The sequence below is a fragment of the Grus americana genome, chromosome 8, assembly GCF_028858705.1.
Source record: "Grus americana isolate bGruAme1 chromosome 8, bGruAme1.mat, whole genome shotgun sequence".
NCBI classification, from domain to species: domain Eukaryota; kingdom Metazoa; phylum Chordata; class Aves; order Gruiformes; family Gruidae; genus Grus; species Grus americana.
The window spans coordinates 22,986,574-23,005,839 of NC_072859.1; the positions used below are offsets into that span (position 1 = coordinate 22,986,574).

The 19,266-nt window shown below is 36.9% G+C and overlaps 1 protein-coding gene across 1 annotated transcript in view; it reads right to left on the reverse strand.

The window, feature by feature from the left end:
• The window catches only part of AK5 (adenylate kinase 5), a 92,895-nt gene that overhangs the window by 62,754 nt on the left and 10,875 nt on the right, over positions 1-19,266 (reverse strand). Inside the window, exon 6 of the mRNA XM_054833313.1 lies at positions 9,083-9,274. Within this exon, the coding sequence (XP_054689288.1) occupies positions 9,083-9,274 (192 nt within the window). The remainder of the gene's footprint in view (positions 1-9,082; positions 9,275-19,266) is intronic.

Sequence of the window (19,266 nt, forward strand, 5' to 3'; positions counted from 1 at the left end):
CAACAGTGATGTTTCCTAATTCTGAAATGTTTCATACAGTTCTTCAAAGCACTGTTTGGTAGATATTCTTTAGTTGTATTAGAAAAAAAATCCCCCAAAGAGCTACCAGAAACTTTCAAAAGGATATTCTGCAAAGGGGAAGATGTACTAGGGGAAGGCTATCGTTCTCACTGTAGTACTGTCTACAGTGGTGTGTTCCCTAGGTCACACAACAGATGAGCAGCTCTTCAGCTGTCTCAGAAATATTTAACAACAGCTAATGATACCAACTTAAGATTCAGGAAATAAGTATGTTAAATACCAGAATTATAGGGCACAAGCCACCAGATGTAGTAACATTTTAATAGGACTGTGAGAGCTGAAAGACCATCCTGATTCTACTGACTCAACTTGCATGAGCTGATATCCAAAATTTTTCCACCAAATGGCAGCAAAATGGTTTTGCCATAAAATCAGGAAGACACTGACTATAAACTTTCCACAGGGAAGATCCACCAGTGGTTATCAGAGCTGGAAATCACTAACGGAACTTTTGGTAAGAAAGTGATATTTTAACATTTAAAGCAAGCACGGCTGAAATGCAGTTTTGGTTCTTCTGCTGGATGTTCACAAAATCAGGTGTGGTTTAGGATAGGAAAGTTTGCTTATGGATGCCAACTATTCTTGATGCAATACAAAAGGACTTCCCAGAGACAACATATATTTTTCCAAGCTGGTTTCTTAATATAAGTTTCCTCTAACCAACAAAAATTAATATTCTTTAAGCCTCACTTTAACTACAAAAAGGAAATTAGAAGCTAATATTCATCCAAAGGACACAGCTTAATTACCTTAAGATGAACTGTTTAAAACAACTTGAAGAATATGTAGGGCATGCTATTTTTAAATATCTCTTACAGTTCATTTCTCTGCATGATAACTTGGCTTAATTACTTATCTCAGCTTTAGCTTCAGATCTGTAAAAAAAAACTCTGTTAATTTTAAATATGTATCAGCTTTCACAGTGCCAGAAATGGATAAATTTGGGATAATATGGATGTCAGAAACAGCATTCCCTCTCTCTTTCTGGACTTCCTAAATCGGCTTGGCCCATGCACTCATCAATGGCTAATTCTATAGCCACACTTGTCAAAGTTTATTTCTTTTTTTCAAAGTCTACATCTTCATTCAAACTACTAGGGGTACAGGGGGCAGGGCAGATTTCAAAAAGCTGGTATTCATTTAAATCACTGTGCTTCCAAAGTTAAAAAACAACATAGTGTTGCACCAATGCTATTCACCTCAGCAAAGAATTTCCACCCTCAAGGTTTCTCTGCATGCTTGCATGTATGCACAGATGGCAAGTTTCCAAGCTTGGTCATTCTCTGGCAGGCATTAGTATTTCTGATACACTTGTTGACATAAATCATATAATCGGAGGCTGAAAATATTTTGAAGCTTGCAAAGTAGATATTGTGCACATGCTTTCACATATGTACAAATTACTCATCTATCTTTCCCATAGAAAATGTGCATATATTTACAAACAGTTTGTTTAGGCACATTCCTACACAAATTTAATGTATATACCTTCTTTTGTGTGTTCTTCAAAATATCTCACAAAGCAGTAACACATAAATAGTGTTAAGACACAGTGTAAAACCTAGCAGTGAAGAGAGCATGCACAAACTTTCTCGTTCAGCAGTTCCATTGGAAACAGTTCCAGGTTCTTTCTCATATTCCAGTATTTCTGCAAAAGAGCTCTCAAACATAGTAGAAACACAGAGACCCTTAATTTGCAATGACAGCTAGCTGACTTTCTATGTCTGCAGAGATCTGGTTACCTGTTCTAGGCTTCAACTTACCTTTCATTGCTTTGAATCACCAAAAAATGAAAAAGCAATAGTAATTATTTCCCATCCCACATCTCATTTTCCCCGTACAGAAGTTTCTTCATTGTAATATAAGCATATACATTCACAGAGCCAGATAAAGATTTAGGAACCATGCAGCAAAACAGAGGAAGACTCCTCAATCTTAAACAAAACCTCTGGTCTTGAGGTTCGCACAAATAGCTGCCTACATTCTTTGTTTGATTTGAAAAGTTCCTAAAACACTGAAGTTTGTCGGCTCCAGCTGACATTGAAATCTATCTGGGATCCTCTTAGCACCCCTACTTGTTCATGCCCAAGAAACCAGAAGTACCCTGAAGAGCCAGCGTAGTAGTCATGTTAAAAGCACATCTAACTTGTTCCTATAGAAGAATGCGCTCCTGACTGCTATATTTTTAAAACAACTGAGAGGCATTTGAAAATATATTGGTGGCATTGGGCCAATCAATGGGAAATCTCAGTTCAGTACCCTCTACAAAGCAAAGCAAGTTCAACCCCACATATGTGAGTTGTGGGGAGAAAGGCTATACTCAGATACAGACGAGGCTAGGTTTGAGTGAAACCATTCCTGCCAAATCTGTATCACATGCCATCTGATGCCAAAAATGCAAGATCCAAGGCATCAGATGGCATGTAAATGAGATCCTGAGCCTGCAGCAGAGAAGTGAGAGCATGCGGAGGAGGTGGTGGCTAACAGTCTCTATTCCTAGCATTACTTCAGGGAAGGGGGCGTGGGATTTTTTTAATTTTCTTTTTAACGATTGTTTAATGCAAAACTGCATGGATGTGAGCAAGTATCACCACCATAAAAACAAGAGCAGCTAGTCATTCTGTGTTCTGCCAAACCAGATGGACATTCCTCCACTGAGAAGATTCTCGGAGCTGGATTCTGGTTTGGGAGAGATGCCTGGCAGTGGCTGCCATCAGGACCTGGAAACAGGATGTAGGTTCAGATCACGGCTTTACATAAAAGTTTGTTATCAGTAAGATCTGGATTGACCTTGAGAGTTGCTGAAAGGACTGCAGGATCCATATTTCTCTGGGGAGGGGCCCAGAATTAAAGGAAGAACGAGTAAGTGAAAGTCCTTTGGAATCAGTGCTCACAGTTAAATAGGTAAATAAATAAATAAAAAGCCCAACCCAAAACCTCAAGCTGGACAGCTATATGGTAGCACAGAAACTTTAGAAACAGATTACAACTGATATTTTCGTCAGCGCATTGGAAAGTTACAGCCTGTAGCTAAAGTTCATGTCAGTGTGTAACACTATAGCAAAATTCCTTTTTTAACCAAATCAAGAGAAAAATTTATATAACGTGGTTCCGTGGGGAATTTTTCTGTGACAGTTGACAGCCATTAGGCTTGTTTGATGCTAATGAGGGCAGACAGCTATATAAGCTATTTCTCTCACCCACAACTATTTAACTTCTAAATTTGTGCTCAAAATCCATTTCCAGCTTCAGCTGCTTTTTCTGGGTTCTCTTTACTTCTCTGACTAATCTGAATGTCATTTTAATGTTTTGCATAGGCATGGTAAATTCCCTAAAAGGACAAGTGAGACAATGAAGATACCAGTAAAATCAGCATTTTATGCCACAGGATGCTGTCCTTTCCTGGCTGTTTAAATAAGGTCCAGAGCCTTCTTTTAATATTTAGCATTTTTGTCTCACTAAAACTATTTTTTTTTTTTTTGATACACGCAGACTTATTAACAAGGTTGACACTGAAGCACTATGCTTACATAGAATTATTATAAATAAGGCAGGCCAGGCCTAATCCTGTCTTGGTAAGAGAGACTTCCACTGCTACAACAATGAGCTCTGTAATTTATTTTTTTTTCTGCTTAGACCAATGCGTATGTTCTATAAAGAACAGCTAAGCTGAGAACAGCTTTAATAACTGTGACTGAAAAATTTCTGTAACCCACTGATCTCCTCTCCAATGACTATACCAATAGCTATACCAGATTAGAGTCCAAATAAAGTGGAGATCTCATTTTATAAAAATAAGTACCCATATTTTTTTCTTGTATTTTCCTCAGTGAATTAGCAGTAAAAAAAGTACATCTCTGGTATTTTTCACTGTGGGCACCATCTACTGTCCTCTGAATTCTCATTCATTTCTCTCCAGAATATAGCTATGATTGAGAACAACTTAACTGAGTCAGTCAAGCAGGAAAAAAAACAAAAACCATTTCTTGTAGGCAAAGAGGCTGCTTTCTGTTGGAGATTTTGTTTATGACCTAGAGTTAGGGACATTATGATACAAGTGCTACAATGGTTTGTTCATTATGGTCTGTATTGGTGTGTTCCTTAAACTTCCCTGCAGTAGGATGAATTACATCTGATGGGATGTAAATGTAAATGAAAAAGTTTCCTAGTTAGAATAATTTTACATCACAGTAATTTATTCAAAGGTCAGTGAATGTGATTTTCTTGAGCTTTACCTGACGGTTCTTAAGGGCTAGGTAGTTCACAGCAGAAGGTCTAACAATGATGAAACATCAATATAATGTCCAGAAGATAAATGTATTTTGAAATTAACAAAACCATAAAACAGTTTTCAGTTAAATTTTCCAGGTGATTCTTAAGGAACTCCTTTAAGAGTAATCTCCTTTAACCGTAAGTTCTGACAGACAACAAAGATGTGCTGGACCAGAACCAGTTTTCTCCTGAAACACAGTTTATCTAGGCTGGGGTGCCAGGGTTGGGGATAGGGAGAATGATTAACTTTTTATTATTTGTAACTCACAGCACATTTTTTCAGAGCAAGTTAGTGCGCTTTCAGGAAAGCAACCACGTTAAAAGCATTAAAGTACATTAGTTACATAGGAATTAGGGTTGTTTTCCTTTCTTTGCCTTTTTCATTATTATCTAATTAAAAAAAAAAAAAAAAAGGGAGGGAAATGCTTATAAATCAGTGTTAGAAACTGAAATGATACCATATTGTATCTCCAGGACTACTGTAGCCAAAATAACAAAGTACCTAACAACAATTCTCATAGGCGAATGATATGAACCACCTAAGTATTTTTAATTGAACAGCAAGTACAGTCTAGAAGTTTGCATACATAGACCCTTTTATTTTGAAGTTCTCTACTCATGACTGCACCTCAAGAGTAGCCTTGGTTTATTGGGCATGGCTGTGTACACATACCTGCTAGATGGCAGGATGGATATGGGAATGGATTGAACTGTGTTCAGAACTGAAGTCCTCTACTAAACATTAGACTGCCTGCAGATCATCCAGGCATTTACATTTTCTCCCTTTTATAATTTAATCTAACTAACATCTTCCCCTCCCCTGGTAATTTGTGGCTTCATTATTGTTTAGATAAACAATATATAATGTTCTAAGATTTTATAAAAGTTACTGATACAATATACACTAGCATATGCATCTATTTATATACTCCTTGCCCAATATTGTGATATCTTGATACTTTCTGAAATCAAATTTGACTTAAGTCGGGTTTTTATTTGTTAGACCTACTGACAGATTGCTAAAAAGAATTTTAAATGCAGACTGTGTGTTCATGAAAATATCAGATATTTACTTCTCTTTCTTAATTATAATGAAGCTTACTGATCTATTCAATTTGAACAACAATCCAAAATTTTGGATATTCCAGCTTCATTATTCCCAAGGAGTTTTTCAGAAAGGACAGAGTTGTATCTTCCCGTTTCTTAGAACTACTGTAGTTGGGCCCTCACTTCTTTCCTTGAAAACAGAAACCAAGATCAGACTCTGAGAGCAGGGATATCATGCAGAGACTGAAAATATAAGGCATACAGACCACCAAACAAGTATAAGCTATGTACTGTATAAAATTATTAAAGATCTGAACCAATAAGATCTGAAATGAAGAATGTGGCTTTTCATTTGTATTAACCAAAATACGTTAAGAACAGTATGGAATAACTGTTGGAGCAGGAAAATTAATATTCTTTGGGAATATAGATTTCTATTTTCTTGCTCATACAGTGCCTAACGGTAGATTATAATTAGATCAAATGTCTGCTCATTAATTATATTGAGTTAGATTTCAGTGAATTTTTCTTTTCTCTTTTGGTCTGTTTATAGATGAAGAACAACATATTTAAGTAGATGTTTAAAATTTGAGCTGTGGTTCTAAAATTATAATTCTCCACAAGACAAATGGTTCTCTTTCTTTTCCCTGAGTAGAATCATGATGCAGGGCAGAAGAAATGTCTGAGATTTAGAGCTTTGAATAGCACTGACAAGGTGCAGATAAGGGTTTAAGAAAAATGTAAATCTTTTTTCTTCCTCCTGGTCAACACTGACCTGGCCTGACCTTGCCTCAAGGATTCACTCCTCTAGGAATTAGGCTAGTGTAATTCTATTTTATACTCTTCTGGTTCTTACACTGTTCTCATTTGCACAATATTTCAGTGCCTTCCACGTTAACATTATAATCAGCAGGATAAATGTGATTTTCTTCCTTGCATCCTCCTTCTGTAGGGAAATAGCATGCACAAGTGCATCAAATGTATGTAGAAGTGTTAGTATTACATGTGTGTTGTACAGATACATACTAGTAAAGGCAAAGTGAAGATACAAGGCTTCCACCAGGAGATGGTGGTGATGAAGACTGCAATGGTTCTTGGATCCTATGACTTTCTAAGAAAACTCTGTCTTTTCCACTGATGGAAGGCTATGAAAAATTGTATGATTTTTTTTTTTTTCCCCCAAAACCAAAAGAAAGCTCAAGTACATCAGTGAAGATGACAATGGGATCAAAGCCATTTGGATTAGAAAACATCTGTTATCTCCATTGATGTTTGCTTAAAGGAATAGGACAGGAAGTTGGCAGAAACATACTTAGATTTCCCATTGGACAAATGAGTTTCCAATAAAATGAACATATAAAAAGAAATTATGTTGTCAGAACAATGTCAAAACTCTATAGAAAATGCTGATCTATAAATGCAGCACTAAGAAAAGGAAAAAGGGTGACAAAATAGCCATTTTTTTAGAGACATCATTTTAAAATTCACAAATTGCTCTAGTAGTATGTGTACTACTAGAGTTACCATATGTTTCCTCTCTTTCAAGGTCATGTGGTTTTAAAAAATGCCATTTCGTTGAAATTTTCAGTTGCTTACTTGCTGTGGAATATGCATGCTTAATCTCTTTTTATTACTCCTTTTCCAGCTACTCTGTTTTCTTTCATTCCCCACTACCTTAGTTGCCTTAGGCAACTGCAAAATGTATCTTCTACAGGCAATGAAATTCTGTGCAAATGGGATCTGCCATATATATTCTTTACCATCTACAGAAAAGGATCCTTTTATCCACTGGCCATGAAATTACTCACGCATCTAACTCTCAGGGCTTGGCTTTACTAAAGCATCCTGGTTTTGCAACAAGGGAAACACAACTGTACTGTAGGAGCTCTAATGACAGGTGAACAACAGAGTCTCCCTTCCGAAGTCTAATTCTTTTCACTTATACACTGATGTAAATCTAGAGTATTTTCTAGATCTCTATGAAATTATATTAACACACTTTGAGTAGATACCATATCGTTAAGGAGTAAATTCAAATCTTACAGATTTTTTTCATTTTAAAGACTTTTTGGACATGTTGCCAAGTCAGTATTTTCTGCATATGCTGTTTCCTTGTCCTCTAGTGGACAGTAAAATAGTGTTCACGTTCCATTTGACCATTTCCATACCCATCACAAACATCTGTTTTCTTCAAAAAGAAAAAAGATATTTAAGGTGAACATTGCAATTTAAATTATCTTCAGAACTCTCAAGAAACAGAGCTAAAAATAATAGACAAAAACTCAAAAAGAAAAACATCCTCTGTTTTACAGGTCTCATCACAGAAAGCAAATTCTATCCAGATGCCCCACATGCTTTATCTACAAAGCCACATTTTCCCTGAAGAGCTAAGTATGCTTTCTGTAGGATGAGCACTTTTAAAGGCTACAGAAATGTCACAAACTACACACTTCCTCAATGATGAAGAGCAACTTGCAAGAATTACAGTCCTCTCATCCTTCCAGAGTCAATCAAAATCTTCAAACAAAAAAGATAATCTCTGGAGAAAATAATGTAATAATTTCCTGGGATTTTCATTTGGAAATTCAGAAAGATGTTGAAGTGCATTATTAAGGCTACCAGCATCATTCGATGACTTTGCAATTAAGGATGCTTTGGACCTTTATGAATCTGACCAGCACGTAGCATTAGTCATATTTGCTGTGAGGAGAACACACCAATGTGAACTACCTAGGTTATTTAGGCTATCAAAAGAAATAAAATAGGCCATCTGTGCTCTCGCGGTACCATATGTGGTACCAAGTTCTGTGCACTATTACAACCAGACACAGTCCATAATTTAGAACAAGCCAATAATTCAACCGTTGTCAACTTCTCATTGAATTTGTCATCATTAAGCACTTAAATACTTCAGTAGTACTTGTTAGCCATACTTCCATAAAGTACTTCTGGCTTTATTTATGAATGCAGCTTTTGGTATGTTCTCTGTTTACAGATATTCTGTATTGCCCCAAATATTGCAGAAATCAGTATTCTTACTGATATCCAAGTGGTCTATTTACATTGCAGTTATCTTGTCATCAAAATTTTTATCTGACATGTTAAAGCATGTAGGAGACCACATAAGGAGGCATATTTAACCCATGATAAGATAATCTAAGGATTTTTTTATTTACTGGAATCAGTAAGCAGCCAGATATATTTATTCCTTGAAGAACCTGTATGGATTTAATCCAACTCAAGATATGCTTTCTGTTAGAATGTAATTTTTTTCTGCTTTCCTCCCCTCTCAAGACAACCATCCAAGAAGCACACGACTATTTGCAAAGGATGAAAATGCTGGCACTGGAATAGCAACCAGTGTTTCAAAGCAGGCTCTTCTTTCATGCAAATAATTTCTGAGCAAAGGGTTTGCAACCAGTTGGCGAAGCAATTTATGCCTGCAGCAAAGAATTGACATGGTGCTTATCATGTCAGCTACATGCACATGAATTTTGTTCTGTGTTACTGCATTTTGCAGAAAATACTCTCTCAGAAAACTGAAAGTTTGCTTTCAGTAACCATGGTGTATGCCTCAAACATAATTTGACTCATCTAGCCTATTTTGAAGCAAAAGGTCTAAGAAGCCAAGTATAACCACAACAATAATTAAGTTTTCACAGGTATATACTAAAGGACTTACTGTGATGATTAACCCTTTTTCCTGGAAATATTTAACCAATGGGACGGCATTCTGCTTGAAATTCATTAGTCGTCTTTGAGTGGCTTTCAGGTTATCATCAGGTCTCCCCTGCTGTTCAGCACGCTTCAGTAACCTTTCTTTCAGCCTTTGACTGGAACATGCCAGAAACACCACCAAATCTGGGGTACAGATCTGTGAAAAGAATAATTCAAAAAGTCTGTGATTAAGTTGACTATCCAGCACTACAGCACTCAACAATTCCATTATTAGGTGAGGCTCAGATATGCTACATTTGTGTAAGTTGGAACTTGATGAAGTCATTAATTTTCTGTTGGGTTTTGTTAAGGGAAATCTGTAGGCTTAAGGAGGGGCTCATTTGTTTTATGTGACAGTTAGTCAATTTGTTTCACCTGAAATGTTGAGGAAAAAGTTTAATGAAAAATTTTTACCTCACCCCAGAAACCTTCTCTAGACTGTGTTCATCGTTTGCATTACCAGAAGGTTCCCCTACTAATATTAAAATCCTTAAAAAGAGCAAAATATTAATGTCTCATATTCTGCAGGAAAATGGTTATATGGTTTCCGCCTACAAAGTAAGGTGGTATTTAAAATCCAGCAGCCGCTATGAAGCTAACTGATGCCTAGGACCAGGTGAAAACAGACCTGTTCAAAGATCCATGGTTTCTTATAAGACTTAATCTGTTTCTCTAAATCTCACCCATGCTTCAGTGCACTTTTCAAGAGGTTGACTGTGGCAGCTAAGAGGATTTTAATTTCTCCGATCCTTTTTGGTCTGTGTGGTATCTCGCACCCATCCCCACACTGAAGTTCAGCAAGTACAGCCTTACAGCAATGAGAAAAAATTTTTCGGAAGTTTAGCTCTTTCCAAGTTAAGTTCAAGTTGCCCTTATGGCTTTCAGTGTTCTTCATAACTTTTGGTTACTCATACTATTGAACAGTTATAGAAGAGATACCTCTGGTGCTTGAGGAGGGGGAAGCAGTGGCAGCCCCATTTTCTTAGGAATGCTGCTAAATGTTCACAGACAATCTTCAGAGGTCACCACTAATTAGTACATGTGGTGGAAAAAACAGAAGTCATTCAGACACCTGAATTCAGGATTTTAAAAATTATTGGAGTTTCCTAACATACATTACATGTAGATTCAGAAATTATAACTGCAAATCAGGAATTTAGTAAAGTGAAGGACAAAAGGAGTTTATACAAGTGAGTAGTTTTATTTATTATTTCCATTTCCATGGATCCTAATAATAGTGAAGAAAGACGGTAGAAATCTTTAGATGCTCCAAGCTGTAGCTGGCCTTCTCCACCCTTTCAACACTCACTCCCAAACATCTTCAGGACTAGCATCTCCCATGCACTCAGACCTGTGACATCATACCAGACTTCAAGTGTAGGACCTAAGCTTTTGCATATCACATAACTTCACATATAGCATCAAACGTTACAGAGACTACTTACAATAAATAGATCTCCCATGAAATTATCAGCCCCTAAAGGAAAAAGAGGGAAGAGACAAAAGGGAGGTCTCCTGTTTCACACAAACAGGAGAGTGCAGCTTTCCACAGTCAATCTCAGTTCTGTAAAGAAACTGTGGCAGAGTATGTGCAGCCCCACAGCAAGGGAAGGATCTGAAAGCCACCATGATGCCATCAGGTGTGTAGGTTCTCATCTCCCTAGTTCCCACAAACTGCACTGGCTTCAGAGGTCAGTTCCTTTTTAAGAAAATAGGAAAGCATGCCCTGGGCCTAATTTTTTTTTTTCCTAGCTGTAAAATGAGGATAATAACAAGGTACAATGCAGTAATTACTGTGGAAAGTTAATTAATTAAGTTTTAATTATTTCCCATTGCTTTTTAAAATGGAAAGTTCTCTACAGGAGCCGAGTAGTGGTGGTGGTGTTAATTTTTTGATTAGTAACAGCAACAATACAAAAGACAGCATCACAATTCCAGGAACTAAAACTATTTTTTCTGACAATGGCATTTGTGATTTGAAGTACATTTCACTCACAGAAGTAAAATGTCAATGAAAACAATGGTTTAAAATTCTCAGTTCAAGAAACCTAGTTTCAAACAAAGCATTATCTAAAAGGTTTTTTGAAGTGGAGAAAAAAGTAATTCAAGCATATTTGAGGTAGGAATACAAAGCAGATTCTGATTATGCGATGCCTCGATGAATTCATCTTTTACCTGTAGAGTATGCATCTTTATCACCAGAAAGTAGCTGAAAACCATTAAATAAACACAAGTTTCTGCTTGGTTTTAGATGTACAAAAGGCTAACATCTCTTCTATATCCATAGGTATACAGACCTAATAGCACTTAATACATTTCTCCTACATGCATTTACAACCTTCGGGGTAAACCCTTGAAATTAATATTTCACTCCTGTTTTCATGAACCACTCTGCTTCCACTTAACTCAACTGCACCTGTCTGCAAGACATGCTTATAAATACTTTGCATTGGAATGTAACAGGCTGGTGTGAACATATGGACATCTAGGATTACTGGTCTGGAAACATCTAGTTCTCCTATGTAAATGTGAGTACAAATTGCTTTTTTCTAACGAAAAGGTTTTTTATGACTCATTTGAAAACAAACCTATTTTTTAACTCAGAACTAACTGTTGTTGAGTGTTATGACTAGGGAGTAAGTTTTATTCTGAGACTCAGCTTTTAGAAAAGGTGTACAGAACCAGCACAGGCAGAAGAACTGGATTCCTTCATGCTGATTTCCCATAACACACTCATCTTGTGCTGAAGGCAGGGAGTTTTATTCATCTCCAGAAATACATTTGAGGAAGGACTGTGGGGCTCAGGGAAGTTAATTTGACTATTTAATAATGGGAACTCAGCAGAAGGGAGAATCTTTGCCTATGGGAACAGACAGGTTTCTGGTTATTCACAACCTTCTGAATTTTAAATGAGACAAAGAGCATATGGCATCAACTCAGAATAAAACTGGTGGGTACATACTCTCATTTTTTAGCATGGTATTTACTAGTAAGTAAATCCTACTCTCTTTGGGTCTGAATCTCCTTCCTAAACTGGAACAAGGAGTAAATTGAGAGTAATTCCATGCAAGTTGGTGGTGTTATTGACGTAAAGCAGTATAAGTGGAAAGATGCTCTCCTCTCTGGGGATATTTTCTACATCTCCTCTCGTTAATGAGTAGTGTGGTTGTTTGCTAGAAATTAGATGATTACACTCTCTCTCATTACTCCTCATTAGGCAAAAGACAAAAATGCTCTGTTTCTTAATTCCTGGTATGTTCTACTAGATACTCCTGAGAAAACTTAACTGACAGCTCATGAACAGTTGTCATTAATTTAACAGTGCATTTTATTCTAATTGGTAAAGGTTACTAGCAAGCTAGTTTATGTCCATTGTATGGGTGCTCTCCCTTGTAATTACTGATTTACTTTTTATAATTCCATCTCTGCTGGATTACTAGACTGTTTGCATAGTTTTTCTCCTCTTTCAGAAAAGTGAAATCATGAATCCTGTTGTCAAAGAATGAATCCTGCTGACAGAATTTTTTCTGGTAACTGCTTTTGAATTGTATTCACACTGCCCAAGAAATAAGCTTCCAGCTAATTGCCCAGACTACATAATTAGGCCCCCTAATAATTGATTGAGAGAGGCAGGTGTCTTTAGGGAGAACTGACTCAGATTTTCACCTGTAGGACAGCTAGTTGATAGGAATCCCTAGCTGTAAACACTAATGCTAATGCTACAAAGGTCTAAGCAGACCTCTGGTTCAGAACTGCTCAGCAGGTGCCTCCATCCACTCTGAATTCAGAATATCAGGTCTTCTCCTGATGGTTAAGCACCAGCAATGGATGAGCTCTCCTTTGGCTAGTTTGGCTAGCAGAGAAGACCCCTTGTCCAGAAAAAACAGGAAACCTGAGGTCTAGGGTCTCTTACCCAGCAGAAAATGGAAGCACCGCTTGCCTTTCCTAGGAAACTGCTCTAGCTTCCAAGGAAGAAGACAATGATAAGACTATTCCACAGGCTTCCTGCTCAGGCTTGGCTTTAAGAAAGCAATGTAAAACTCACAGGGCTAAAGACAGTGAATGAGAGGAACCACAGCAATGTAGACTGCTGATGTACTAGTCCTCCCACTCCTCATACAGAGATGACTGGGTATATATATCCAGTACCTGAGGCTTATCAGCCTGGAACAATGAGGTGGAGATTTGGGAGAAGGGAGATAGAAGTTGAGCAGGTAATGAAGTGTAGAAGACAAATAGACCATGATGCAGAAAAAATACTTTTACCAGAACAAAAACTGATTGCAAAGAACAGATCCTTTCACAGAAAGGTTGCATTCATTTTACTAGTTGATCTGGAGCCCACGCTCTTGGCCAGTGACAAAGCAGGTTTTCTATGAGAAGCTCTTTGCAGAGCATGGGCTTGGCAGTCGATAGTGATAGGTCAGTTGGCCACAAACACCTATGTCAGACTTTGAGGTGACTGCAGGCCTCATTTCTGCTTGGAGGTTTAAGCATGGGACTTGGAGGAATAGGATTGTTGTCCTGAGGCTGTGAGAGGGCAACTCAGGTTTTCCCAGCATCCTATGTTGTGCTCAATATACATAGTTTAATCTACTTCAGCACAATTAATTCTCATAATAATTTTCATAAGAAATATGTTTGGGAGTTAAAAAGTTAACTCGAATCACAGCCAAGATGAACTAGTTATTCTTTGTAGGTGTAGTCCATTCATGAATATTCTTAAGGACATTTTAAACAAAGAATCAGATAAAATTTACTGCCTCTGTTTATTATTTAAATTAAGATTTTACTTCTTCAAATATAGTCTTGTCACCTAGGCCATATAACACAAAAATATTTTTAAGATAATTTCTACAAAAATAGTCTTTCTCTTTTGTCAAGGAATTAAATTATATTCATTAATGAATATTCATTAATTCTAATCCCTGTCCCACATTTCATTTCACTATTAACAAAACTTACAATTAATATATTTTAAGCAAACTTAATCTGTACTCACTTTATTGAAGCTAAGAGAGTTAATGTTGGTGAATGAATTACTGAAATCAGACAGAAAATTATGCATGAATGACTGAAAGTTGGGGGGGGGGGAACCCAAACCAAAGCAGTTATTGAAATTAACTGGCAAATACTGAACTGAGAAATTGTTTCTCCTGGGAAGGGTAAAAACTTATTGCCATGTGAGAGACTACTCAGAAAGTCAACCTGCAGTTTCTTCTTCACAAGTCATTTGAGTTCAATACACCAGTCAGAGGCATTTCATTACAGTGTTACTGGAGAGGAAGACATTTAGCATGCTTGAGCATGCTGGTACTGTAGGTGCCTTGATGAATTTCAAGCTGACAGGTTAATGGTAAATAAACCATTTTCTCCTTGGCATTTTTGAATGTGTGCTTGGAATCTAAACACCTTTCTACTATTTGCACTCAGCAGAGATCACGGATACCTTAGAAATTTGTGGTTTATGATAGCTTTAAGCCTAGGCTCAAACTGAAAGGCTAAATAAATCAGTATTAAATCTGTGGTACTACACAGAAGGATTTCAAAATGATCAAAATCCAGAAATTATCATATATTTAAAACAAATATACAAACTGGAAGTTCTATTTGCTTTTAGGACATTAAAATTCATGTTTTCATTTTTTCTCCACAACCAAGACTGCTTGAAACTTTGTTTTAAAGTGAGAGCTGAGATTTTCATAAACACATGACTTCAGGGATTAATTAAAAGTACCCCTATCAAAAGTGTTGGCAGCATTGACTCTGCTTTCTGTTAAGAAATGGGAGAGTCAGAATTTGGCAACAATCCAGGACTTTCAATGAGAGAAGTTGTATGTCATGTATTCAGTCTTCAAAGAGATAAATACAGGCTTTATTTCAACTCAGATAAGTTCAGAGAAACCTGAGAGAAACTCAGAGAAAACTGCAGTGTTCATGGCTATGAGTTCTCACAGGCTGCAATGAGCCTGCAATGAGTAGCTGACCATTAAGAAATGAAGCTGGCGTAAGTAAGTGACCAGAATGGCAGAGCTGCTGCTGGTTGGCAAGCACTGCTGAAAGTCTGGAAACATCACTGATGCCATCTTCTTTCCTGCTCAAAATACATGGCTGATAGGAACAGTGATATTAACAAAACTCAATAAAAGAGAGGGGAAAAAAGCTTTAATTCAAATGTAAAATTCCTCAGATGTGTAAAGTGCTTTTTAATCCACTTATTCCAGATTGACCTGACTGCTTGGAAGCAGTGTTTGTTACTTCTGGCTTCTAGATCTGAGCAGAAAGAGAAGTACTGTGAGTGCTACAAATGATACATTGCTTCATCTTAGGCAGTTTAGTCATTGAGATGCAATGTGTTTTAATACAATTCTGCCTAGCAACATGTTGAGAACTTACTGTCCACATGAGAGTCTGGCAACATAATGAGGAAGAAATCGTCATCTTTTAGCTATACCTATGTTTGGGAATGTTAGCCTAAGTTGGTTTGCTTTGACTCGTTTACTAAAAATAACATTGTTTCCCGGAGAAAAGTTCAGCTTCTGGATTAGTCAAAGGGATAAAAATGCGCTGGTATTATCAACAGCAATTACAAGCAAAGTTCAACAAGAATTCATTATCATTTTGTAGTTCTATATGAGAATATTATGCAGGACAGGTATTGTAACTAGAGTTCAGACATACATGTATCCATTTGGTTTTTTCACAAAATGAAGAGGTTATGATACCTCAAATAGTGTCAAGTCTCAGTAACAGCTATGTGAGCCATAAAACTGAATGGATTATTTTAGCATAAATAATTTGTTACATTAAAGATGTCTGCAAACACAGCACAGTTAGATTTTACATGTGCTTGCAAGAGAAACCAGGCACCTTAGGTGACCTTTTCCTTTTCCTCTACTAATATGGTGAAACATTTCCAATATAAATTAGTTTATCTTTACAATAACTCAGCACAGTTCTTACTGATGAAAGCCATGTAATAATATGGCTTCAATAAAGAGCATTCAGGGAACTATAGCTTTAGTGTTTGGGAGACAGATTTTGTGCCCTTTGTACCTTGCCGTTCAGTTGTTCATCATCTACTGTCTGCAACATGCACTAGTGGAGAAAGGGGAGATGACATAGCTTGGACCAAAAAACCATACAGGCTGTCTCCTGGTCCGCCTTTCACTGACCACTGTGGCCAGCTCACATCCAGTCCAAGTTTTGACTTCGTGGCCATTTATGTGACATTGGCTCCAGATACTTTCTTGACCCCACTTCATCATGCCTCACAAAGAGGAACAACATATGGGTAACAAAATAATATAGACTTCTTATGATTACTAAACACCAGACATGCTTTCTTGACCTACAATGATGTCACGTTTTTGTAGCCTGTTTTGTTTATAGACCTTCTATTTTCCTCACATTTGTTCAGTCTCTGTTCCAGCCTTACCTACTCTCTCAATATCTTGTATTACTCATCTCTATTTCCATTCAGTTTAATAACTTGTCCTTCACATTCTCCCTCCACAATTTATTTTTTGTATTATTACATATATTCTTGGAGTTTGTTTCTGTCTGTGTAAACAAGGGCACAGGAGAAAGGCTATACAATGGAAAATGCTACTTCTAAAATGAATGCTTCTTTCTTTCAAGCTTCCATGGGATTAGAGATAAATACCCATCCCAATACACTCAAATGACAAAGGATAAATGAACAGTCATCCTTGTCCCTGCTGCTCATACCTCCCACTGGCATCTACTCTATATCCTATATGGCTGAAAGAACTGAGAAAGCCAGCATATTCTATTTACTCTTATGCAAACTTACCATCATTATTTTAATTTACACCATAAAACCCGAAAGTGTTCTAGCTGATTTATGGAACAAATAATAATGTAAAGTCACTGTTCGAAAGCACACAATTGCATTTTAGAACCCTTGTAATCAAAACAATTAGCAGCAGTGAAGGGATCATGAATGATGGAAAACAGTTAAATAACAGTAACTCCTACTTCATGCATCTTTTGACAGTTCCCCTAAATCCAACCTTTACAATGGCTTGTGCCATATGACCTTTGCTGCTGTTTTCAGGTACATAAGCATGTAATGGTCTTAAAGGGACCATCTCTACAAATGACAAAATTAATGATAACACTAAGAATTAGTTCTTACTCAGAAGTTTTTATCAACAGATCTCAGTGTTCTACAGGGAATGTCATTGTAAGAATAAGGCATATGTATTTCAGAATAATGTGATTTGACTATTTGCATTTTGTGAAATGTCACCATTTTCTTCAGAAGGATGTTCCATTGCTTAATAGCTCTTCTAATTACAAAGTGTCTTACTACTTAATCAAAATTTTCTTTGCTGAAATTTCAACTAATTATTTCTCATCTTGTCACTTTTGGGTCATGAGAATAATTCTGTTCTATTCTTCTACACACTGCTAGCAATAAACCTATAATATTTCTAAGCTGTGGAAAACACCCGTAGCACCTTTAATTGCAGACCTACACAAATTATCACAACAGTTAATTACTGAATTCTCCACAACTCAATTGCACTTCCCATTGAGGGATCTCTGAGTGCCTTAAAAATGTTAGCACGTTTAATATAAATAACCTGACATGCCATGGATTACTGTCAGCCTCATCCTGTGAAGGAAGATGGGTGCCATGTCTGCTGATAGTCCCCCTTCCTTACCACAAGACCTTCCTACTTATGTGTGCAGCATTATGGCTTACTAAACAGAGAATTTTAAAGAAACAAGCAGCATATTTTATTTCTTTAAAACATAAAGCCAAGATAAAACACTGAACATATCCCACTGGATTAAACAAATGTTGTATGTTGAAATACGTACATCCTTTGTACATTTATTTCCATGGCCTTAGATATGCTCATATAAGAGGTCAGCTGCAAAGAAAGGTGAAAAAGGGGGAGCCTAAACAGACCAAATATCCTTTCTTATGCTCCTATAAGAGTTCAATGATTCCTTCTTTCCTTTCTCATATTTATTTTAGAACAGATAAGACTGAAAGGTGGCCCTATATGAAGTGCTCCAGGAGTTTTTAGAGACTCAGATAGTCATCTGTCTTTCAGGCAGAATCAGGCCTTGAGGAGTATGATTTAGCAAATCCCATTAGACTGAAAATGAAGGAACTCTCTGAGAATGTAGTCAGGTCTAAAATGACTAAATCCATCCTCTCTTTTCTCTCTAAAAAATAAAGAGACCAATCTACAGCATCCTTGAAGCAATAGCACATACTAAAAAGGAGCCAAAGTTGGGATTTCTATCATCTGTCATTCTATCAGTCTTTTTTCCATGTAGTTTTATATAGAAAAACAAGAGCTAACCAGGCTGGCAGAGGGGAATATCTCAAGTGAAATGAGGAAATACTATAAAAGCATATTAAAATGGTGAAAAGGGAGGGTTCAAACATATATGAAACATAGCATCCATCTTTCTCTCCTTCTACAGCATGATATTGCCTGAGCTTTTTCTATTACCTCCTGGACTCCACTTCTTATTGGTATTACTAATGGACCCAATGATGAGTGCTCAAGTGTTGCTTAACTGGTTTTCCTTTGTAGAAGGGGAATCTGACCCTAGGATAACTTGAAGCACTTAATTTAACTCCTGTCAGTTCTTCCAGTTTGTCATTCCCCCAGTCTTTCATCAAACACAACATCAGCACAAAATTATAGCATCAAGAAATGCACTTGAGTAACACTATCACACAATACACTGGACAAAAAAATGAGGCAAGGAAATTACCATTAAACCTAAATTTCTGCTGTTTCATTTATAAAATAGTCAATCTTCTCTTTTGTTAATTATAAGGAGATATAGCTTGCAGTCATTGGCTATTTGCTGTAATAACTATTTTGTCCATTTCCTTTAATTTCCTCAATTCAGTCTTCTAAATTTTGCCCAGAATAATACCTTATAAAAGCACACGAATGAAATGCCTCATTAGCTGCTTTCTTTTGTTACTTCTGTCTTGGCAATGCCACTTAGAATTCAAAGTACAGAAATGGTAGTACACCAGCAATTGTGAAGGACTTTGAAATGCTCTGTATGACGGGCGCTCTAAAAATTCAGCACTGAAACTGCAACCTTTACTTGTGACCATAACTGTTATGTTAACAGCGCTTG